The sequence below is a fragment of the Watersipora subatra genome, chromosome 2 (genome assembly GCF_963576615.1).
Source record: "Watersipora subatra chromosome 2, tzWatSuba1.1, whole genome shotgun sequence".
Lineage (NCBI taxonomy): Eukaryota > Metazoa > Bryozoa > Gymnolaemata > Cheilostomatida > Watersiporidae > Watersipora > Watersipora subatra.
The window spans coordinates 27,886,485-27,906,923 of record NC_088709.1 but is presented as its reverse complement, the minus strand read 5'-3'; the positions used below and the strand labels follow the sequence as shown (position 1 = coordinate 27,906,923).

The 20,439-nt window shown below is 40.0% G+C and overlaps 1 protein-coding gene across 1 annotated transcript; it reads right to left on the bottom strand.

Moving 5' to 3' along the window:
* Nucleotides 1-13,923: 13,923 nt before the first annotated feature.
* Nucleotides 13,924-20,227, bottom strand: LOC137388098 (BSD domain-containing protein 1-like). The gene is made up of 3 exons (XM_068074610.1): nt 20,177-20,227; nt 19,852-19,996; nt 13,924-14,432 (listed from the first exon to the last, which is right to left on the bottom strand). Exons 1-3 carry the CDS (start codon nt 20,225-20,227, stop codon nt 13,924-13,926), a joined length of 705 nt encoding a protein of 234 aa, XP_067930711.1.
* Nucleotides 20,228-20,439: the final 212 nt, after the last annotated feature.

Genomic DNA, 20,439 nt, shown 5'->3' with positions numbered 1-20,439 from the left:
CTCATTGTTATTATTTCATGGTTATTAATATGTTTGTGACACAAATTAGAATGATGGTCAATGTTGTCGTTGCTTTCTACAGTTTACTCCTATTTATTAAGCTTATTGTTATTAATAATGAATACAATGTTATTGCTAAATTGATTGATCAATATGAGGCCTTATTAACTAAAGGCTCCTTAATAGAAACTTTTCCAATAGAAGCCGTGGGAACATTATTAAGGAGACACATAACAAGCGCAATACATTCCAAACTCTTTTATTCTCCATCCGATGCATGTTTAGTTAAATATATATTCCTAGCAGAGTGGCACAATAGGACCTCATAAGTCTTCAATGGCTGAAAATGAGCTTGCAATAACTTTCACAGAAGCCGTTGTTGATTATACACATATCTACTATTTATAGCATACATACATATTCAAACATACTGCGCCCTTCCATTTCTTCATTCGCATTGTTAGTCTAAACGCTGGTTTACTTGTTCTGTGAACCAGGTGTGTCGGTGCTGTCCTCTCGACTATTATTTGTCGACTACGCACATCGTAAATCGATGGCATCACTGAGGCAATGCAGAGGCGTTAGAAAAGATTGCAGCTGTCAATAATTTTAAATAGTTCAACAAGCATCGACAGCTGCCTGTGCAATGTGCAACACTTTAACAATGGTCATGGGTTATCACAGATTGCTTGATCAAGATGTTTTACATATTCAAACATACTGCGCTCTTCCATTGATAATAATAATAAATAATGTTAATGGTAATTTGAGTAACCTATGCGAGGCCTTTCTTTAACTAAGTCTTCCTAATAAAAACTTCTCCAACAGAGGCCGTGGGAACATTAGTAAAGAGTCAAATGACAAGCGCAATACATTCCAAGCTCTTTTATTCTCCATCCGATGCATGTTTAGTTAAATATATATTTCCAACAGAGTGACACAATCGAACTTCGTAATAAATCTTTAATAGCTGGAAATGAGCTTGCAATGACTCTCATAGAGGTGGTTGTTGATTACACACAGCAGCAATTCAAAGCATGAATCCATATTCAAACATACTGCAGTCACCCATTTCTCATATGCATGGTTAGTCTTAAAATCATCTTAAAATATTTTACTACAGTTATGAATGGATCAGGTTGCTTCAATGGAAATATGGTCAGTAGTTCTTTCAACGCTGATTCCTAATCCCAAGTCTCCCAGTCGTCATTCACATCATCAAATTTGCCAGCAGCCTGTACAAAGATTAATCATACATGTTAAGATGAGTTAATTTCAATGCAGTGATTACAAAGTCCCTCGTGGAACACAAAATTCATTACAAGTTTCACTGAGGATATACAAAATGATGTTTCACACAATTAACACCTTATGATAATATAAACGTATATGAGATATTTTTCTGATCCAATAGCAACAAGTTTGAACAATATTTCTATAAAAATATTGAAAACGCCTCTTCCAATAGTTGTGTCTGTTATAACTGGGATGTGTAACAGAACATTGATTGATGTCTGTTCTCCAACAGCCTGGAAGCGTGCATGAGTTAAGTCAAAATTTAAAGAAGTAGATACTAGAAACCCATCAAATTTACAGTTATCTCAATACTCCCACTTTCTTTAGTTTTTAAAAGCATTTAAATGTCCACATCTATTTTCATTTGTCGGAAAACTGTATTTTACAACTTTATCAATACGGTTTCAGAAAGTCACTCACATGCACTGATGCTTTTCATAAACTCATTTCAGACTACTTAGATCTTAGAACAAAGGATGAGAATGTTTGCTTTATGTTTCAGGATGTCACCAAAGCTTTTAACTGTGTCAATCACAAATTACTACTTGATAAGCTAGGCTTGCTGATTTTAGAGGTAACCCAGGGGATTACTTTAACTTTTGGACATGAAACAAAATTACTGGGATTCTTTTCACAGACCTACTCACCCAGCACATCTTATTTCAAAGAATGACCTTTCCAAATCTTTACATCTTCTTACTTTACCAATGCTAAGTGTATATTTTATGTCAATTAAAGGTTTCAAGAGCTTTCATTGTTTGTCTCCTAATTTTTATGTGACAATGACAGATTTCTAACTCATTCCAGCTTATGTGATATAAAAAAAAACAAAAGCTTCAATAATATTTTTAAAAATATTACTGCTGGTTCCTTTAAAACTATTTATAAAATATCTGGTGTCTTAACAGAAGAAGCCTTTTTAAAAACTACATGTCAAACCATTTTTTTGATTGGGTCGGCTTTTGCAGTTTTATGACTCTTGTAGGTATAATTTCAAAAACAATTATGTTCAAAAGGAAATTATTTTTAATGAAGTATTAATAAATTGTCACACCCGCTGCTACAACAAATAAAACCATTTATCATATATTCTGTGCAGTGCTATGCATTTAGTGTGAGACAGTCTTGCCTAAGTCATTCAATTTATATTTAATTTTAATTATAATATTAATTATTATTTTATCAATACAGCATGTATATGATAGATATAATAATTAATCAATAATATATTATATGTAATATATAATTCAATTTATATAGCTTTAAGCTCTAGAAATATTTACTAAATTCACTGCAAGGAGGTGTTTATCTCCTTTTTTTCTAACTGTATATAGTCAAACATCAGCATGCAAAGTTAATCCATTCTGCTGTGGAAGGTTTGTCATTCTATTATAAACTACTCGCTATTTATGTGTGATATGGCTGTAAAAGATGGGTACTTTACTGCGAAGGCCTGTGCAACTTCAGTAAATAAATAGTTTCACAACTCCCAAAGGCCTGCAACAACACCAAACACGTCCTTCAATCTGCACTCCGAAGATAATTTCTTTTTTTTAAATGACTCAAAACTCTTCAGACCAAAAACTGGGTTTAAAGAAATTATTGTTTAATTAGAGGTAAGTCTCACTGTGTCTCCTATAATACCTTCACCTAAAATTTCTCGCATCGTGCTCAAGTCCTCGCCAAACATTTCCTTGTCCAACTCATTGTCCAAGCTACTCGATGACTCTGCTCAAGAAAGAAAATAACTCCAAGCAACGAAGCCATAACTATATTATTTAATAGGTTGTTGCTGGTACCAACTTGATGAGTAGCCATGAAATTTAAAGTGAACCAGCCAGTCTCAGGTTGATGCACAACTGAAGACATAAGGTTGATACTAGGACAAGCATGGAGTGGATGCCTTACTAGTGATGACAGGTAGGAGCATGGGTCAATGTTGAATAGAAGCAAATGAGAAAACATAACTATTGTATATAAGCTGATTATTAATACCCGAGCAATGCCGGTAGCACAGCTAGCTACTATATATAATATATATAACTTATAATTCAATTTATAAGTTACCCTAAAGCTCTATAAAATTTTAGTAAACTCACTCCAAGGAGGGGATTATCTATTGTTTTTCTAACTATATATAGTCCAAAATCCACATGCAAAGTTAATTTGTTCTGCTGTGAAAGGTTTGTTACACTACTATAAACTACTGGCTAGCTCTTTGTGAAAGGCATGTGATATGGCGGTAAAAGAATTGTTTATTCTACTGTGAAGGCGGCCTGTGCAACTTCAGTAAACAAATTGTTTCTCAACTGCAAAAAGCTGGCAATGACACCAAACAAATCCTTCAGCACTCTCCAGACTATCCATTTTTTACAAATGACTCACAACTCTTTAGACCAAAAACTGGGTTTAATGAGAGTTATGTTTAATCAGGGGGAAGCCTTACCATGTCTCCTGTCATACCCTCAGCTAAAATTTCTCGTACTGTGCTCAAGTCCTCCCCAAACATTTCCTTGTCCCACTCATCGTCTAAGCCACTCGATGACTCTGCGCAAGAAAAAGAGTAACTCTAAGCAATGAAGTTATAAATATATTATCCAATAGATTATTGCTAGTAACAAGTAGATATGTAGTCACATGATTGAAGGTGACCCAGTTGGTTTCAGGTTGATTCACTATTGATGACATAAGGTTGATACTAGGACAGGCATTAAGTTGATACCTTACTAGTGATGACAGGTAGGACCATGAGTCAATGTTGAACAGAAACAAATGAGAAAACATAACTACATGTACAATTACGTGTACAATTATGTGTACAATTACGTGTACAATTACGTGTACAGTTATGTGTGCAATTACGTGTGCAATTACGTGTGCAATTACGTGCGCATAGATCATGCTAATGATAAATAAACAAACCGTAACTATGCCTTGCAGAGTACATATTCTAGCCTACATATTTGGCACGTATTTGGCATCTGAGCGAGCAATTTAAGTCAGGAACAAATTATACAGTTGGGTGCGATTTCACTACCCTCTGCAACAGTACAAGCCGGTTAACTGACATCCATTTGATATTCAGAAGATAACTTTTTCAGTAATGTCTTGCTTTTGCTAATATTTTGAAGTTTGACAAGCAAATCTCTCTCGAGGCTAATAGAATGAGTTGATGTTTATGAGCCATATCAGAGCCATGTCGGAGCCATGTCGGAGCCATGTCAGAGTCATGGCAGAGTCATGGCAGAGTCATGGCAGAGCAATGTCAGAGCCATATCGGAACCATGCCGGAGCCATGTTGGAGCCATGTCAAAGCAATGTCAGAGCCATATCAGAACCATGTCGGAGCCATGTTGGAGCCATGTCAGAGCAATGTCAGAGCAATGTCAGAGCAATGTCAGAGTAATGTTAGAGCCATGTCAGAGTCATGTCAGAGCAATGTCAGTGCAATGTCAGAGCAATGTCAGAGTTATGTCAGAGCAATGTCAAGATTCATGTCAGAGCAATGTCAGAGTAATGTTAGAGCAATGTCAGAGCCATGTCAGAGCCATGTCAGAGCAATGTCAGAGCCATGTCGGAGCCATGTCAGAGTAATGTTAGAGCCATGTCAGAGGTATGTCAGAGCAATGTCAAGAGTCATGTCAGAGAAATGTCAGAGTCATGTCAGAGCAATGTCAGAGTCATGTCAGAGTAATGTTAGAGCCATGTCAGAGCCATGTCAGAGCCATATCAGAACAATGTCAGAGCCATGCCAGAGCCATGTCAGTGCAATGTCAGAGCAATAAGTATAAACACACTAACAACTCGCTTTTGAAAGGTTTTTAAAGTCATTCATGGTTAGCGCAATAACTAGCGATATATGTCAGAATTGAGCATAGGGACTAGGCTCAATTCATCAAAACATCTTGATATTGCACTAAATATGTCTACATATTAGGTAATTTTAGGTAATCAAGTTGCTCACGGTTGCCACTTTCGGCCTTTCTGTTAAAAAATATGTTAATAAAACAAACATACAGAACAATGAAGGTGCCCTTTGAGTTTGCAAATTCAATAGAGCTCACCAGTGTTTTTAGTTCTACATATATATTAGTAAGTTTTACGAGGTTTCATTTCTCTTTCACTGTGAAATCACAAGGAGTTGTCGTATCCCTCACCTCTTTCGAAGAAGGTGGGTCTGTATCAGGTGATGATGATTCACCTGAATAAAATAAGGAATTCTGGTGCTGACTAAAAAACAACTTCACCCCTTGTGTATTGTGGTCTTCTGGGCCATCAAAGCCTCCAACAAATAGGCAATTTTAATCCCTTCAAATAAAGCCTCAAGCAACCACTTTTTGATTCACTCAAATAGTCATTGTGTATGTTTTCATTTCAATAAATTAACTAGCTGTTAACCAAGTCCCAGCGCCATGACTAGTTATGCTACTGCACATGTGGATCCTCATTGCACTTACTTTCTTTTTATTTGTCTGTTCTGAACTTTTTTCCAATGAAATAAAACAAAAAGCTGACAAACAAAAAGAGAATAACATGCAACTTTCTAAAATGAATTAAATGAGATTCGCATGGCTTTACAACTTTATGTCTGATGGAATGTATATGAAATAAGTGCATGGACCTATGATTTGAATCATATGCATAAGGTTTATGTACATATGACATAAGACCGTCAATCTGTAGACATTTTTTTCAAAATGCTATGTATACATACATCTTTGTCTAATATTTGTAGATTATGCTAATAGACACTTCATTCTCATGCTCAAATGAGCTCAGAATTGTTTGCTGTTGGCCAATTTGACCCTTACCATTTCAACGATTCTGAGTTGCACTAGCTATATTTCCAAGATTAGCAAAACGTGATAAAGAAGACTTGCTTTCAGGTCACAGTCACTTATCAATTCATGCGCAGTCATCAAGTTACACTAACTTAAAGTAGTTCTTTTGTCATCCTTGTATGAGCAGCCTACTCTGAAAATGTAAATGGTAATGTAAACACAAAAAGTCAACAGTTGTGCGTAGCAGGATAAAGTTTTTGTAGCAGAGACCAGCGTGGTCGTGGGCTCAATTGTTTTCCCTCAACTGAGAAGAGCCTAGACAAGGATTATCAATTCAGATCCATCTGCAGTGAGCATTTTTATGCCAAAGTAGTCTTACAGCAATTGCCTTCACACAAATTTAGCCAAGTGAAATGGCATTGAATGCATTCTGACCTTACCATTTTTATGATTTGGAATGGAAGCATCGTTGAACTCATTCAAAGCATGGAAGCACAGTGTATGCTTGTCCAATTAAATATAACAGATATGTTCCATAAATACCAAAAGCATTATTAGTAAACTTATTTAAAAGTAATTTTTTTTGCTTAGAGTATTCAACTGTCTCTATTTCTTATTAAGAAAAGTAGCATGTAAAGAATAACTCTGAATTAATGAACACCTTACTCATTCAGGGGAAAATAGAATTTATAAGCATAGTTGAGAATAATATGAAAGAGGAGCGAGGAGAGCCACAAACAAAGTTACCTAACATCCCAAGGTCTATGTTATGAATGTATGCAACTCTTACAACCACGGAAAGACCAATCAGTAAGTGGTTTAAAAAATTTCAAACAGTTTGGGTGGATGCCGGGCCATGACTTTTTAGTTCTTGTAAATATTTCTAGATGTATATATCTTGCATGTTGTGTTTGTTCTTGTTATATTATATTGTTAATAACTTGTTTGTTATACTTATCGCTACTATGTTTTGCTTTTGTTGTATTGCTGTTGTAATGCATTATAACCATGGTAACGCATTAGCGATTCTATTTATTCTCATTGTTAGGCGGTTGTCCTTACTCGGTTCCATTATCTGGAAAGCGTGAATTAATTGTATCTAAAGGGAGCGCACTCACTCAGTTGAGCAGAGCAATAGTTGTAAGCTCCTCGACTAATGTGTTTCCTTTCACAAATAAAACTAACAAAAAAACCATACTCAGTCTCTCTTCTTTATGCAACAGTCTAGATCGTGCCAAAGTAAAAGCCGGCAAGTTCTTTTACACTGGTGGCAAGAGTGGGATTGTGCCGAACCCGGCACGCACCATCAAAAAATCAGACTCTGTCAGACCTGCCCTGCTTGCAAAAGCAGCCTCAGTAGAGGAAACCTAAAGTGGTATGGCAAACACCGGGAGTTCCAAATCTGGCGAAGATAGCTGTATGGCTATCTCCTCCATTGGTATAGAAACCTGGTGTTTTAGAATAACCAGGTGATCCAGCACTCCATAAAAGAGTTGCCAAAAATAACTGCCGAAAAAGGTTTAAGGAGTTCGGGTCAGGCTGCGATTGTCTATAACGGTCTCCTTCACCCGGAAAGAAGATTGAAGCCATCTCTCAAAAGAGGTCAAGAGTATAAACCGGGACACAGACCGACTAGCTGACGCCATAGGGCAACTTTTCAGATTACAGCAGAACCCGGAATCGGTCTTCCAGTTAAAAAAACTCAAGTATATTGGCGTCAGAGACCCAGAGTACTTCATTACCAGATGTAGAAAAAATGCAGCTGCAAATAGGTGGACCGAGGGGGCCAGCACACTGCATCTCAGAGAGGCTTTGAAAAGATAAGCAGAATTTTGCGGAAGGGTAGTTGGAGTGGCAGCCATCTTTGAAGCCATCCGAGCTCAATTTGGACTATTTCCTCGACAAGCTCTGGTGAGGATGTGAAGGCATGGGACAACTCCAAAAAAGAGTGCCCTAAGCAAAAGAAAAAATAGTCAGGAAACGAAAGAAGGCCACAGCTGTAGCACCCACTACTAGCTGCAATAAGGGCTCTGCAGAAACCAGTAAAAATTGCAATACTGATTCACCCGAGGCCTCACCCAAATGGACCTATATGAAAAAATCAGGCTGAGCCAAAACTCCACCTCAAGCAGCCCTCACAGCTACCCAGAACGCATTCTAACCACTTCAACTAGAAGAGCCAGGCATGAGTCTTTCTGAGGTGAGCACTATGCCTTTCTCTCAGGCACCTTGGCACCCTGTTTTGCAGAGGACTGCCTCCTGCTACCCAAAGAAACCCGCCCAGGCTTGTTCTCTACCTGCACAAACAGACCGGCCTCAGGCAGCTTCCTTCAAGCGCAGAGAACCTGCTAAAGCACGTCTGCTTGGGCGCCCACACTGTACCAGTTACTTCCTCCCAAAGAAAATCGAATGTCGAGCGGTACACTTTCTGTTGAATACCGGATGCGCCACTAACCTGTTGGGAAAACAGGTGTTCGACCGATTTCCCGGAATGCAAGAGACCGATTGGAGGAAAGTGACCTCGATGGACTGCTCGTTGATGGAACTAGGTTGCCGTTTTACGCAGTAATCCTGGTCCCTGTACGGTTCCACCAAGTGAAAATTAAATAAGTTTTCATAGTCAGCCAGATTAGTGAAAACGCTATTCTTTGCACGCCCTTCTTTATGGCACACCAATGCTTGATGGAGTTCGAACGACTCAAAGCGAAGGTTGATAGGAAGTCATTGGTTTGTACCAACCAAACAGGGAAGCTCCTTTAGAACAAAGTTCAGGTAATGAGGGATCTAGTGGTACCAGTTAGAACAGAAGTTGTGGTCCGGTGTAGAATGACTACATAGAATTTCTGTCCACTATGGATGATCGAAGGGTACGCTGAAGGCCCGCCTTTAGCCACAAGCCTAAACGAGCCCCGAGCAAAAGGAAATGTGTTGGTTATGTGTCTCAACCCAAAGTCCCAGCCTGTTACCATTTGTTCGGGAACCATCGTATGCACCTTCACTAGTGTGGAAGACCTCCAATTTCTGGCACCCCTCCCTTCAAGGAAAGCCCTGCCATGTCATTCACTCAATTTGAGGCCGTGCCACGAATCCCGCAGCATCTCCAAGAACTGTACCATGCCGCAAGACTCTCGTGCTAGAACGCAGAGCAGGCTAGGAAGCTGGCTACCCTACTGACCAAGTATGGGCCAGTGTTTAGCACCTAAGACAACGATATGGGTAGAACTTTACTTGTGGAGCACTATATACCCGCGAAAGACAGGACTCGACCTATTCGTCAACCCCTTTATTGCCTAGGGCCTAAAAAAGAAGCAAAAACCAAGAGACGGGTACAGGACTTGTTGTCCAGAAGGTTGATTGAGCTGGCTAGAGGAGCATGGAGCTCGTCTGTTGTGTTAGTGAAGAAAAAAGATAGAAAATGTCGGTTTTGTGCGGATTACCGGGGGCTCAATGCGGTAACAGAACAAGACCCCTGTCCCCTTCTAAGAATAGGCAAAAATCTAGACGCCCTAGCTGGAAGCTGATATTTTAGTACTCTCAATCAATGGATACTGGCAAGTTCCACTGGACAAAGATGCCAGGGAAAAATCGACATTTATCAGTCGCTCGGGATTGTGGAAATGGAGAATCTTTCCTTTCGGACTGACTTCTGCCCCAGCCACCTTTCAGCAATTGATGGAGAGAGTGTTGTACGGGCTTTACTGGCAGACCTTCTTGTTGTACCTAGAAGGCGTGATTGTTATTGCACCAATTTTGACACCCACATCCAGCGGCTGGAGAAGGTGTTCCAGCGGCTACGGCAAGCCGAACTCAAGTTCAAGCCAACTAAGTGCGAACTATTACAATTCCAAGTGCAGTACCTGGGCCACATTGTAAATAGCTAAAGAGTTTCTATAGACCCAGCCAGAGTGGTGGTGGTCGAGTGTCGACTTACCCCATGTGGAGTCTGTGAACTACAAGGTTTCCTGGATATTTTTGGGTATTACGGGTAGTACATCCTGGGTTTTGCCACCATTGTGAAGCCCTTCTACTAGCTGGTGGAAAATGAGAAACCCTGGCAGTGAATGGGTGAGGAGCAAGCAACATTTGACACTTTTTGCCACAGCCTCACCACAGCACCGTGCTGGGGTATCCGGATTCGAGGAATACCTATATATTGGACACGGATGCCAGCGGATGTGGCATAGGAGCTGTGCTGTCACAGCAGCAGGCCAACCAGGAACGACTGATTGCTTACTACAGCAAAAACACTCACCCCCTCAGAGCGAAATTACTGCGTGACATGCAGAAAGCTGTTGGCAGTGGTAAAAGCAGTAAAACACTTCCACCCCTACTTATACGGACAGGAGTTTCAGGTTTACACGAACCATGCCTTTCCGCAATGGCTCTGCCGCAAAAAGGAGCCCTCTCACCAGGTAGCACGTTAGCTAAAGATGCTAGCCGAGTTCAAATACGTGCTGAAACACAGTCGGGAATGAAGCATGGCCAAGCAGATAGCTTAAGGCGACAGGCCTGCAAAGATTGCCGGCAGGGTGCCCCAATAGAGCACTGCGATGGGCGCTCAACTCGGCTATAGTTAGACCGAGAAAACCAAGAGGAGGCTAGAGTGGTTAAGGGAAACCATGATCTGTCAGGAATCACCAGGTTGGCAAGTGAGGTGACCGGTCAATGAGTGTGACCCCGTGTCTCTACTGAGACAGCCAAGGTAAACTTGGGACAGGTCGAGGCCTTCTTGGGACTTCCTGACATCAAACGAGTGATGACCCGAGGCACTACTAGTTGCCACCCGGAACCACATAAGAGCTGGGCAAAGGTCGCCAGGACCACCCGCGAGATAACCCGCCAGACGGAATGGTGCCCTACCCCAACATGGGTATGGGCTAACCAAAGATTGGTCAAAGCCATCCTGGGACCCGAGGCATCGGCTCAGCTAACTAACCAGTTGGCTCAGCTGCAGAGCGAGGGCAAGAGTGCCATGGCTATAATGTACCAAGCGATTCGGAGCCACACCCGAGTGCCTTTGGAACAACTAGAGTTGGGGAGCCAGGAGCTTAGGATTCTGCATGGCAGGAGGAAATCTCTGAGAATCGAGCAGAATGGCGTGATAGAAGCCAGAGTGGCCTCAGCCCCTCATGGTCAAGCCGGGTGGTTTGGCTAGTTACCTGGCAGACACTCGTTATGACTCACTCCGGGGTCACTCCTGGTCCGGACTGACAGCTGCTGTCAGCAGGTTTGTACGTAGCTGTGAGGTGTGCCAGGTCCCTAAGCACAAAAGGAATAAAACTGCAGAAAACCGGCAGTGGGTGGGCGACTTGGTGGGCCAGTCCAAGAGGCAATAAGTGGATCTTAGTGCTCTCAGACCATTTTACCTGACGGTAGGATGCCATTGCCATTCCAGAGACTACGGCTCTAGCGGTGGCCATTGCCCTTGATGAAAGAGTGCTTTGCTACCTGAGACTTCCAGAGCAAATCCATACAGACCAAGCCGCTCAATTGCAGAGCCAACTGATGGAGGAGCTCTGCCACCTCTGAAAGGTGAGCAAGACACAAACTACTCTCTACCATCCCCAAGCAAATGGGATTGTTGAGAAAAACAATCGAGGCTTGAGTGACTCCTTGAGAGCCATGTTGTTGGCACGGGGACAGGAAAAATGAAATGAATTTTTGCCCTAGCTCATGTGGGCGCACCGAAGCACCCCCATTGCGGCAGGCGAAACAGCAAACTTCATGTTGTCTGGAAAGAAGTTGCGTCTGCCTGGTCAGTTGGAATGTCACCCTCATCCCACAGAGATGTAATCTATTATCAAATACGTGTTGCAGAGACTGCAGTGACTGCAAAAAGCCCACAAAGCTCTCAAGAAGGTGCAGATGGAGACTAGACAGGCAGATCAAGAAGAGCCACCTGTTTGCACCTGGGGAGTGGGTGTGGTTGGTGAACAGACGGGGACAAATGGGGCAAACGATAAGCTACAAGCTATGTTCATGGGCTCCTACCAAGTCAGAACCGCCTAACCCAACCACATCTATGTGGTGGAAAGACAGGGCCAAACCTCGACCCACACGAGACCAGGTTAAAACCATATCACGCTTGCCCGAGAAACCTTGGACATGCTCTAGCAACGCTCGAGCCTTGAAGAGGGCCAAATATGAAAGGGGCCAGGAGGGCTTGGCCCTCACAAAGAAACCACCCACAAAATGAAGAGGAATTGATAGAGTTCCCTTCCCAAATGAGTCTAGCTAATAAGATCGACCAAATGGGAAAGGCAACTCTGCAAGCCAATTACAAAAACTCGCATGAAAATTGTACACAAACTTGATCGAAAGTTCAAACTTTGAAACTCCTGCAGCACATCCTCAAGATAAAGAAAGAGAATAAATAAACCCTCTCTTCTAGAAAGCCCCGGTGAGTTAGATACAGACCTGAACTCCGGACACCTAAAGATGTTCCCTAGGCCATAGAAAATCCCATCACCAATACAGAAGAGCCAAACCATCGTCCATCTCGAATTAGAGAGAAGCCGGAATGATACGGGGATTGAATTTGCCAAACAACGGAAAACATACCACAAACCAGACGACCCAGGATCCTAGCCACAAGACCAGTAGCTCATCAGTTATCCACTGACAATAAACAGTTTAGTCAAGAAATTACCGCCTTGAGCACGATGTTGAGCTGTTTGAGACGTAGGCCCGGCTGGCCACTTCACCCTTTTGTATTAATTAGATAGTCTCTAATGGAAGGGAGTGGGTGGTAGATGCCGGGTCATGACTTTTTATTTCTTGCAAATATTTTTATATGTATATATCTTGCATGTTGTGTCTGCTCTTGTTTTATTATATTGTTAATAACTTGTTCGTAATACTTATCGCTATTATGTTTTGCTTTCGGTGCATCGCTGTTGTAATGTATTATAGCCATGGCAACGCATTAGCAATTCTATTTATTCTCATTGTTAGTCGGTTTTCCTTACTCGGTTTCATTATCCAGAACGGGCAAATTTTTTGTATATAAAGGGAGCATGCTCACTCGGTTGGGCAGAGCAATAGTTGTAAGCTCCTCGACTAATGGGTTTTCTTCCACAAATAAAACGAATAAAAAAACCATACTCATTCTCTCTTCTTTATGCAACAGTCTAGATCATGCCAAAGTATAGGCCGGCAAATTCTTTTACACAGTCTTCATCGGGTGAACAACTTTAGCATAGGAGCAGCCGAAGCTACTATCTTTCCTCCCACAAATGATAACTTGCGGCATATAGACAACTCCAGTCAACTGTCAGTGACAGGTGCTTGATTACAGTTTAGGGCTAGTCAATGCCATTGTACATAAGCTTATCAATTTTTTCTTTACATCCTTATCTCCCAAATTAATTTAAATACACATTGTGCGTGGTTTCAGTTTGCTTCAATTGAGAATATAGTAGTCTATTTAGACTTAACAATATAACAAAGCTTGTTAAACTTGTTAATTTGTCTGAAATGATAAGATATCAGTCCTTAAAAACTTTGTCATTTTTACCAATAGAATATTGTGTTTCATCAGCATTACGGAGCATACCAAAACACAAGTTTTATAGAGTTTATTTGACTCTCATGCACTGAGACTACAAAAACTGAGAGCATGCATGGTTATTGGTGAGAAGATGCAACACATGTCACATTACTTGAAACCATATCACTCTACATCATAACATTTCATACCAGACCTGTTTATGCAATGTGACTTTTCACCATGTCACTTTGTACCACAACATTTCGAGCCTTCAATGGCCCATTTGTCTTCTAACAGACAGACTTGTCTTGCTTCCATACACACATACAATGTTCCATACTTACCTCTAAACATACCTTATTGTGAATGTTTTGAGACTACGACAAAGGCTTCTTCATCAACACCAGGCTCTAACCTCTTTCCTGGATGATCCACAGCAGCTGCAACGCCGTCTGTGACATTTTTTACTGCTGCATGATCTGATGGAAAAGCATCTTCTGCTGTTACAGCCGATGTTACACTTTTGTCACTACTTTTGTAAGCTGTTTCAAAGTTCGCATCACGTAATACTGCCTTCTCACTAAATTCACTGTCAATTAGCATTGTTGCAAGGGGCTTCACATCAGCATTGGCAGCGCAAGAATTAGAGCTTGGCGAAATCTCAGTTGGAATGCTTTGAATATGTTTGGATGGAGAGGCAGGAGGCGTATTTCTAGCTGTACCCTTAGACTGGTTAGTCATAGAGTCAGGTGAAAGAGCAGCAAGCAGTTCTACATGTACATTCATGGGAGGAAAGGCTACTTCCTGTTTAGGTGTTGTTGATCGAGTAGAAGTTTGTTCAACAAATTCATCTGCTTTCCAATAATCTATGAAAAATAAGAAAAGAGATCTACATAAATGTTTTGTGAGATGAGTGATTTATAGATATACCATAAGATGAGTAATCCATAAATATACCATAAGATGAGTGATCCATAGATATATGTACCACTAGCTGCATTACCCACCTACAGGAACAGATTCACGTGCAGCATAAGGTTTATTGAGAGTTGTCTTTCGTACTGTATAAAAACTCCAAATATGCAGTCTACTGAAATTGTTGCGCTGATGTATTATTATGTAAATTGTTTACTGAAATTGTTGCGCTGAATATGCATACACATATTACATGTCAATAATGTTGGGGAGAATAACGGAAATCTGCAATGTATTTTACAGCTAGATGCGTGTAAAATCTAGTAAATATTCTAGATTCACGCGTTCGTCCATACTCGTCTATATTTGCAGTTGACAATCGCGCACTTCTGACGCCGAGCCCCGCCTTGGCTGACCAGTCTTTACTCGCCTCGCAGTTGACAATCGAGTTCTTGCACTCGCCTCGCAATCAATCGCCTCGCACTCGCCTTGCAATCGATCGCCTTGCACTCGCAACCAATCGCCTCGCACTCGCAATCAATTGCCTCGCAATCAATCAGCTCGCAATCAATAGCCTCGCACTCACCTACTCATTCATCCGGAAAGCCGCGCCTAGATACTCTCGCTGCACTCGGGGCAAAAAAGTTCTACCGTGCAACCCCGAGTGGCGCCACCGCCCCAAACCGCTAGCTTCATTACCCGTCCCCGGAAACAGACTCATGTACAGCAAGAGGTTTATTAAGAGTTGTCTTTCATACTGTAAAACAACTCCAAATATGCAGTCTACTGAAATTGGTTGCCCCGATCACACTATGCATACACATATGCAGTCATATACGTCAATAATGTTGGGAGAACAATGGAAATCTGCAATACGTTTTACAGCTAGTCTACAATGCATCAGTCTCAAACCACTCAAATCGGCATTGCCCTATTTGTGTACAGAGAACTGATAATTAAATTGACATTGCTAGGCAAACTGAATTTCTTTACACTGGCAGTATTGAAAAGTTTTGCATCTTTTAAAAAATTATACAAAATATTTTGCTATCGCCGGCATTTATTGAATGAAGACTACATGCTTAAAACACTAATCATAGCTCACCTGTTTTTCGTCTATAGCTTGTGTTTTGACATGGTATATACAAACAGTAATGAGGTTGTGTCGATAAGATTTATATGTGTAACAGCACAGACAGTATGATGTCAAGGCAGATACAGCATTAGCACCTTACAATAATAATACAAAATGCCAACACGATAGCCTTTTTATGAGATACATGTACAATAAAGATAACAAATGCATGAAAATATATATATACTGAAAAATATGTTAGAAAATGCTGCATGTGGTATAGCAGAACATGAAGAACATAGCATGACATAACAATAACACAATGTTAGTTCAACGCAACACTTGTGGATAGACAACATCTTTTGTTTTTCTGTCGGGTGTATGAACAAACAGTTTTCGGCTTGTGCCTAATTTTTAGCAGGCGACATACAGCTGGTCATGGCTAAAGCAGGGTGACAGTAAGTCGATACCGACTGCTCTCTTTCTTTTCACCATCGCCTATCGCAACCCTCGGAGTACTCGTGCAAGTTCTGTAGTAGTAAGTTACAGTAGGCCTACTTGTAGCTGGAAAAAAATTAGTAACTCAGCTGCTGAAGGAGATGAACTTGTCCAACTATCACAAACAGTGGCAAATCTAACGTTATTAAGTAGTTGAGGTGTGACGATTCATAGGCAATACAACATTGAATAAAACGTACTAACCTTTTCGATGTAGAAATTTAGTAGGTAATACGCAATAGCAGTACCCGTGCAAGTTCTGTAGTAGCTGTAGTTCTGTAGTAATCATAGCTGGAAAAAAGCAAAAGTAACTCGGAAGGAAATGAACATGTTTACTATCACAAACAGTGGCAAATCCAACGTTTTCAACCCTTTCACCGAAGTAGACTCATTTATGTGTTTTCTATGGTCGGCCGCCGTAGACACATTTTTTGCGACTTTCCCAGCAATTGCTAGTAACTGAATTTTATTATTCGTTGATAACATAAACAACGATCTTTAGAACTTTTATGGTAGTGACAGTGTTGTCCTAAAAATTCTCTATAAAATTAGCCTAAAGTTTAATATTTTAATCTCTGTTTGGGATTTCCAACTTAAAAATGAACATTTTTGTTTAAGTTTATCAAAGGCGTCCGAATTAGAAAACAAACAACTACTTATGTTGATGACATTATAGCCAGTTCAGATTTTTGTGATTACACAGATAATTAAAATAGCAATATCAGCACTGAATCTGATGGCGATGAAAGTAAGGGTTTTGTAAGAATAAGGATATTGTAGAGGATCGTTTTGCTTTGTAGCTTAACATCGCTTTATCAATGCACAAAGTATAGATACAACAATTTTTTTGAATAGCAATGTTCGTTAACATGTTGGAAAAATGAAATATATAGCCAAAACAAACATTCTAGATAGAGTTTGAAATTGAAAAAATATTGTATATATATCACAGGTTTCCTTTAGCGGGATATTGCCAAAGCCGAGGCATGGCCGTAGTCTACACACACAAAAAAACAACAAAGGTCTACGTAGTTATGAGCAAAAACAAAAATATCTACCCAAATATCTCACCAATCTGATGATCAGCACACACAAAAACCAAACCAACAGTCGACAGAGCCACCCATCATATCAAAATATTCCAAGTTTCAAGTCATGTCTTGCACAACTCACCTTATGGTTTCACAAAACTTGTCCCAAAATCCCTAATAATTTGAGACTGTCCGATTGCTGTTTTAGAAATGGTCCCCACTAGCCTAGCCTAACGTCCTAATCCAGCATCTCAGTAACTATCGGGGCATTGCTGAGTGCTCCCAAACTTTTTGATTCCCTCTTTTAGCAGTGCCCCGATAGTTAGTAAGATGTTGAATCAGGACGTTAGGTTAGGCTAGCGGCAACCATTTCTAAAACAGCAATCGGACAGTCTCAAATTAATAGGGACTTTGGGACAAGTTTTGAGAAACCATAAGGTGAGTTGTGCAAGACATGACTTGAAACTTGGAATATTTTGACATGATGGGTGGCGCTGTCGATTGGTTTAGTTTTTGTGTGTGCTGCTCATTGGATTGGTGAGGTATTTGAGTGAATACTTTTGTTTTTGCTCATAACTACGTGGACCTTTGTTGTTTTTTTTTGTGTGTAGACTATGGCCCGGCCTCGGCTTTGGCAATATCCCGCTAAAGGAAACCTGTGATACATATTAAGCAATATCGGCAAAATAGCTGGCAGTAGGCCGATAGCTAAATTTGTACATGGACGCAAGTGAAAGGATTATGTAGTGGAAATGTGGCAATCATAGACAATACAACATTGAATAAGAAGTACTTACCTTTTTAATGTAGAAATTTAGTAGGTGAGAACTGCGTTTTTTCCAGTGACCACAAGAAACCAACGTTCGCGTGACCTTCTCGGTACTCGTTGGCAGTAAATATTAACTTTATGTAAAGTGCTATTCATTAACTTATTTTATTTAATGATTACTACATTTGTATAGCTGTATAGGCACCTTTGTATAGGCCACAGAACTCAGAACGGTGCTTTTGAACACGGCAGCAACTTTGCTGTTTCAAACGCACTAGTGTTGCTGGGCACCGTAAAGAGGTGCACTAACCAGAGATGACATGATTTTTGTGTAAAAACGAATAGGCTATGTATAGAGGCGTGTACTAACCGGAGATTTCCGTTAATACGCCCTAGATACCTAGTAGCGGCTAATAGTCCGAAAAGTACGGTACTCTATACGGCGGACAGACAGACAACGGTTGCCTTTTATATAGTAGATAATATGAGTGATCCATAGATATACCATAAGATGAGTGATCCATAGATACACCATAAGATGAGTGATCCATAGGTATACCATATGATGCGTGATCCATAGATTTACCATAAGATGAGTGATCCATAGATATACCTTAAAGAAGTAAGTGATACATATATATACCATAAGATGAGTGAACCATAGATATACCATAAAATGAGTGAACCATATATATACCATAAGGTGAGTGATCTATAGATATACCGTAAAATAAGTGATACATAGATTTGCTAGAAAGTAAGTGATACATAGCTATACAATAAGGCAAGTGCCCCTCCTAGACAATCTACATATTTAAGATGAATGATTCAGATAAATGTACATGTATATATACATATACAAAGGTGTTCATGTATACAGTAGGTGCTCCTCCAATGTAAATAATCCGTTATTGGGGAGATTATATGTTATTGGGGGATTATACGTTATAAGAACATTAAAATACATGTAAGTTGCCTAATCTATTTTAAGATCTTTTCAAACTGACCCATTTGGCCATACAAAAAGGAAAAACTTGATTAAACTTTTTTAATTTGTTGACCATAACGTAATTGCAGTATCATTGGCTTGTATCGACAATTTTTTTTTGTTTTCTGATTAATCTCACTGGTTTCTTTTTTACCATGATTGCGGTAATTTTAGATAAGTAGATGGAAAGCACATCTTCGACGTTCATTGACAATGATTTACTTATTTTATTCTAAACAGCAAAGATTATTCTACAAAGTAAATTTAATGACAATAATTTTGCCCGTTTACAATAAAGCAAAACAACAAAATATTTTTACTATAAAAATGCATTTCTACCTGTTTGTCGTCATCTGTTTCTAGAAGGTCAATGTTGGAATAAAAAATAACTTTTGATGATACTTCAACTCATGACATTCATATTGGTAGATGGACGCTGCAGCAACCAATCGCCTTTGTATTTGCGCAGCTACTTGCTTTCTGTTTTTTTAACACGCCTCACTAACTATCACGACAAACTAGATTGTTGAAAAAGTTGTAATGTATATGTAATAGAAATAACGCACTACAAATTTTGTTTTTTTCTCACCAATACATAGAAATAAATTACCATTCAAATCAGATTTGAAAACTCAACTGACTTTACACTTGACATTATATGGAATTTTTTACATAATCGGAAGCAGAAACTTCACATAAAACTTTTACGTTATTTGGTGTTTACGTTATAGAAGGGATGAATTATAGGAGCATCTACTGTACATGTATATGTATATATACGTAGGGCGCCATGAAGCGTAGAGTGGTATGGCATATAGAGCATCATGGCGCTCTATATGCCATATCGCTCTGTCGCCATAGAGCGTCTAAAGCACCATGGCTGTTCAATAGAGGTTTTCTGGTATATACATTTACATAAGCGTATGTATGTATGTACGTACGTACATACGTACGTACGTACGTATGTATGTAGACATATCCAGGTCCAACAGCACATGGCATGACTGACCTTCCCAAGGCTGTTCAGAATCATCTTTGTTGAGTATATCGGCTCTGCTCTTCAAATCGTCTTTTTGTCGTTCATCTTGCTCTAACTGGTGCACCTTGTAGTAGTAGCGCTGCCAAAATTCAGCGTGTGAGGCAGCCGATGGCACCTGCAAAAACCAGTCCACATCAAAATGTGCCTCAAATATGACATAATTGGCAATGGCTCTGTGAGTGATTGTACAATTACAAGTTATCCGCCAATGTTAAACAACAGCTAGATTTATTATGGGATATGATGTCTTTGTTGTAAGTTGTCACACCAAATATCAAATCATCCAGGCGATTACCATGAACGTCCAGTCTTTGTACAGAAGGAAGGAAGTCACTTTGCTGGGCATCGATGTTAAACCTGATTTTCACCATGAGTGTCTACCCATCGGAATGCAGGCATCAGTGCTAAGTTAAAGCTACGTGTTTTATAGGATAGCATGTTCTTGCATTCTTTGATCTCACTAACAACAGTGTAATAAAAAACATCAGACAGTCTAGCTGAGTGAAGAGAGCTTGCAGAAACAGTGATTTTCAAAATACATTGGAAATCAGCAACTTA

Coding starts and splice junctions, on each gene's coding strand:
- LOC137388098 (XM_068074610.1), bottom strand. CDS start 20,227: ATGCCCAGCAAAGTGACTTCCTTCCTTCTGTACAAAGACTGGACGTTC. Junction 19,997..20,176: donor ACAAAGACTGGACGTTCATG/GTAATCGCCTGG, acceptor TGGTTTTTGCAG/GTGCCATCGGCTGCCTCACA. Junction 14,433..19,851: donor TTCTGAACAGCCTTGGGAAG/GTCAGTCATGCC, acceptor TATTTTTCATAG/ATTATTGGAAAGCAGATGAA.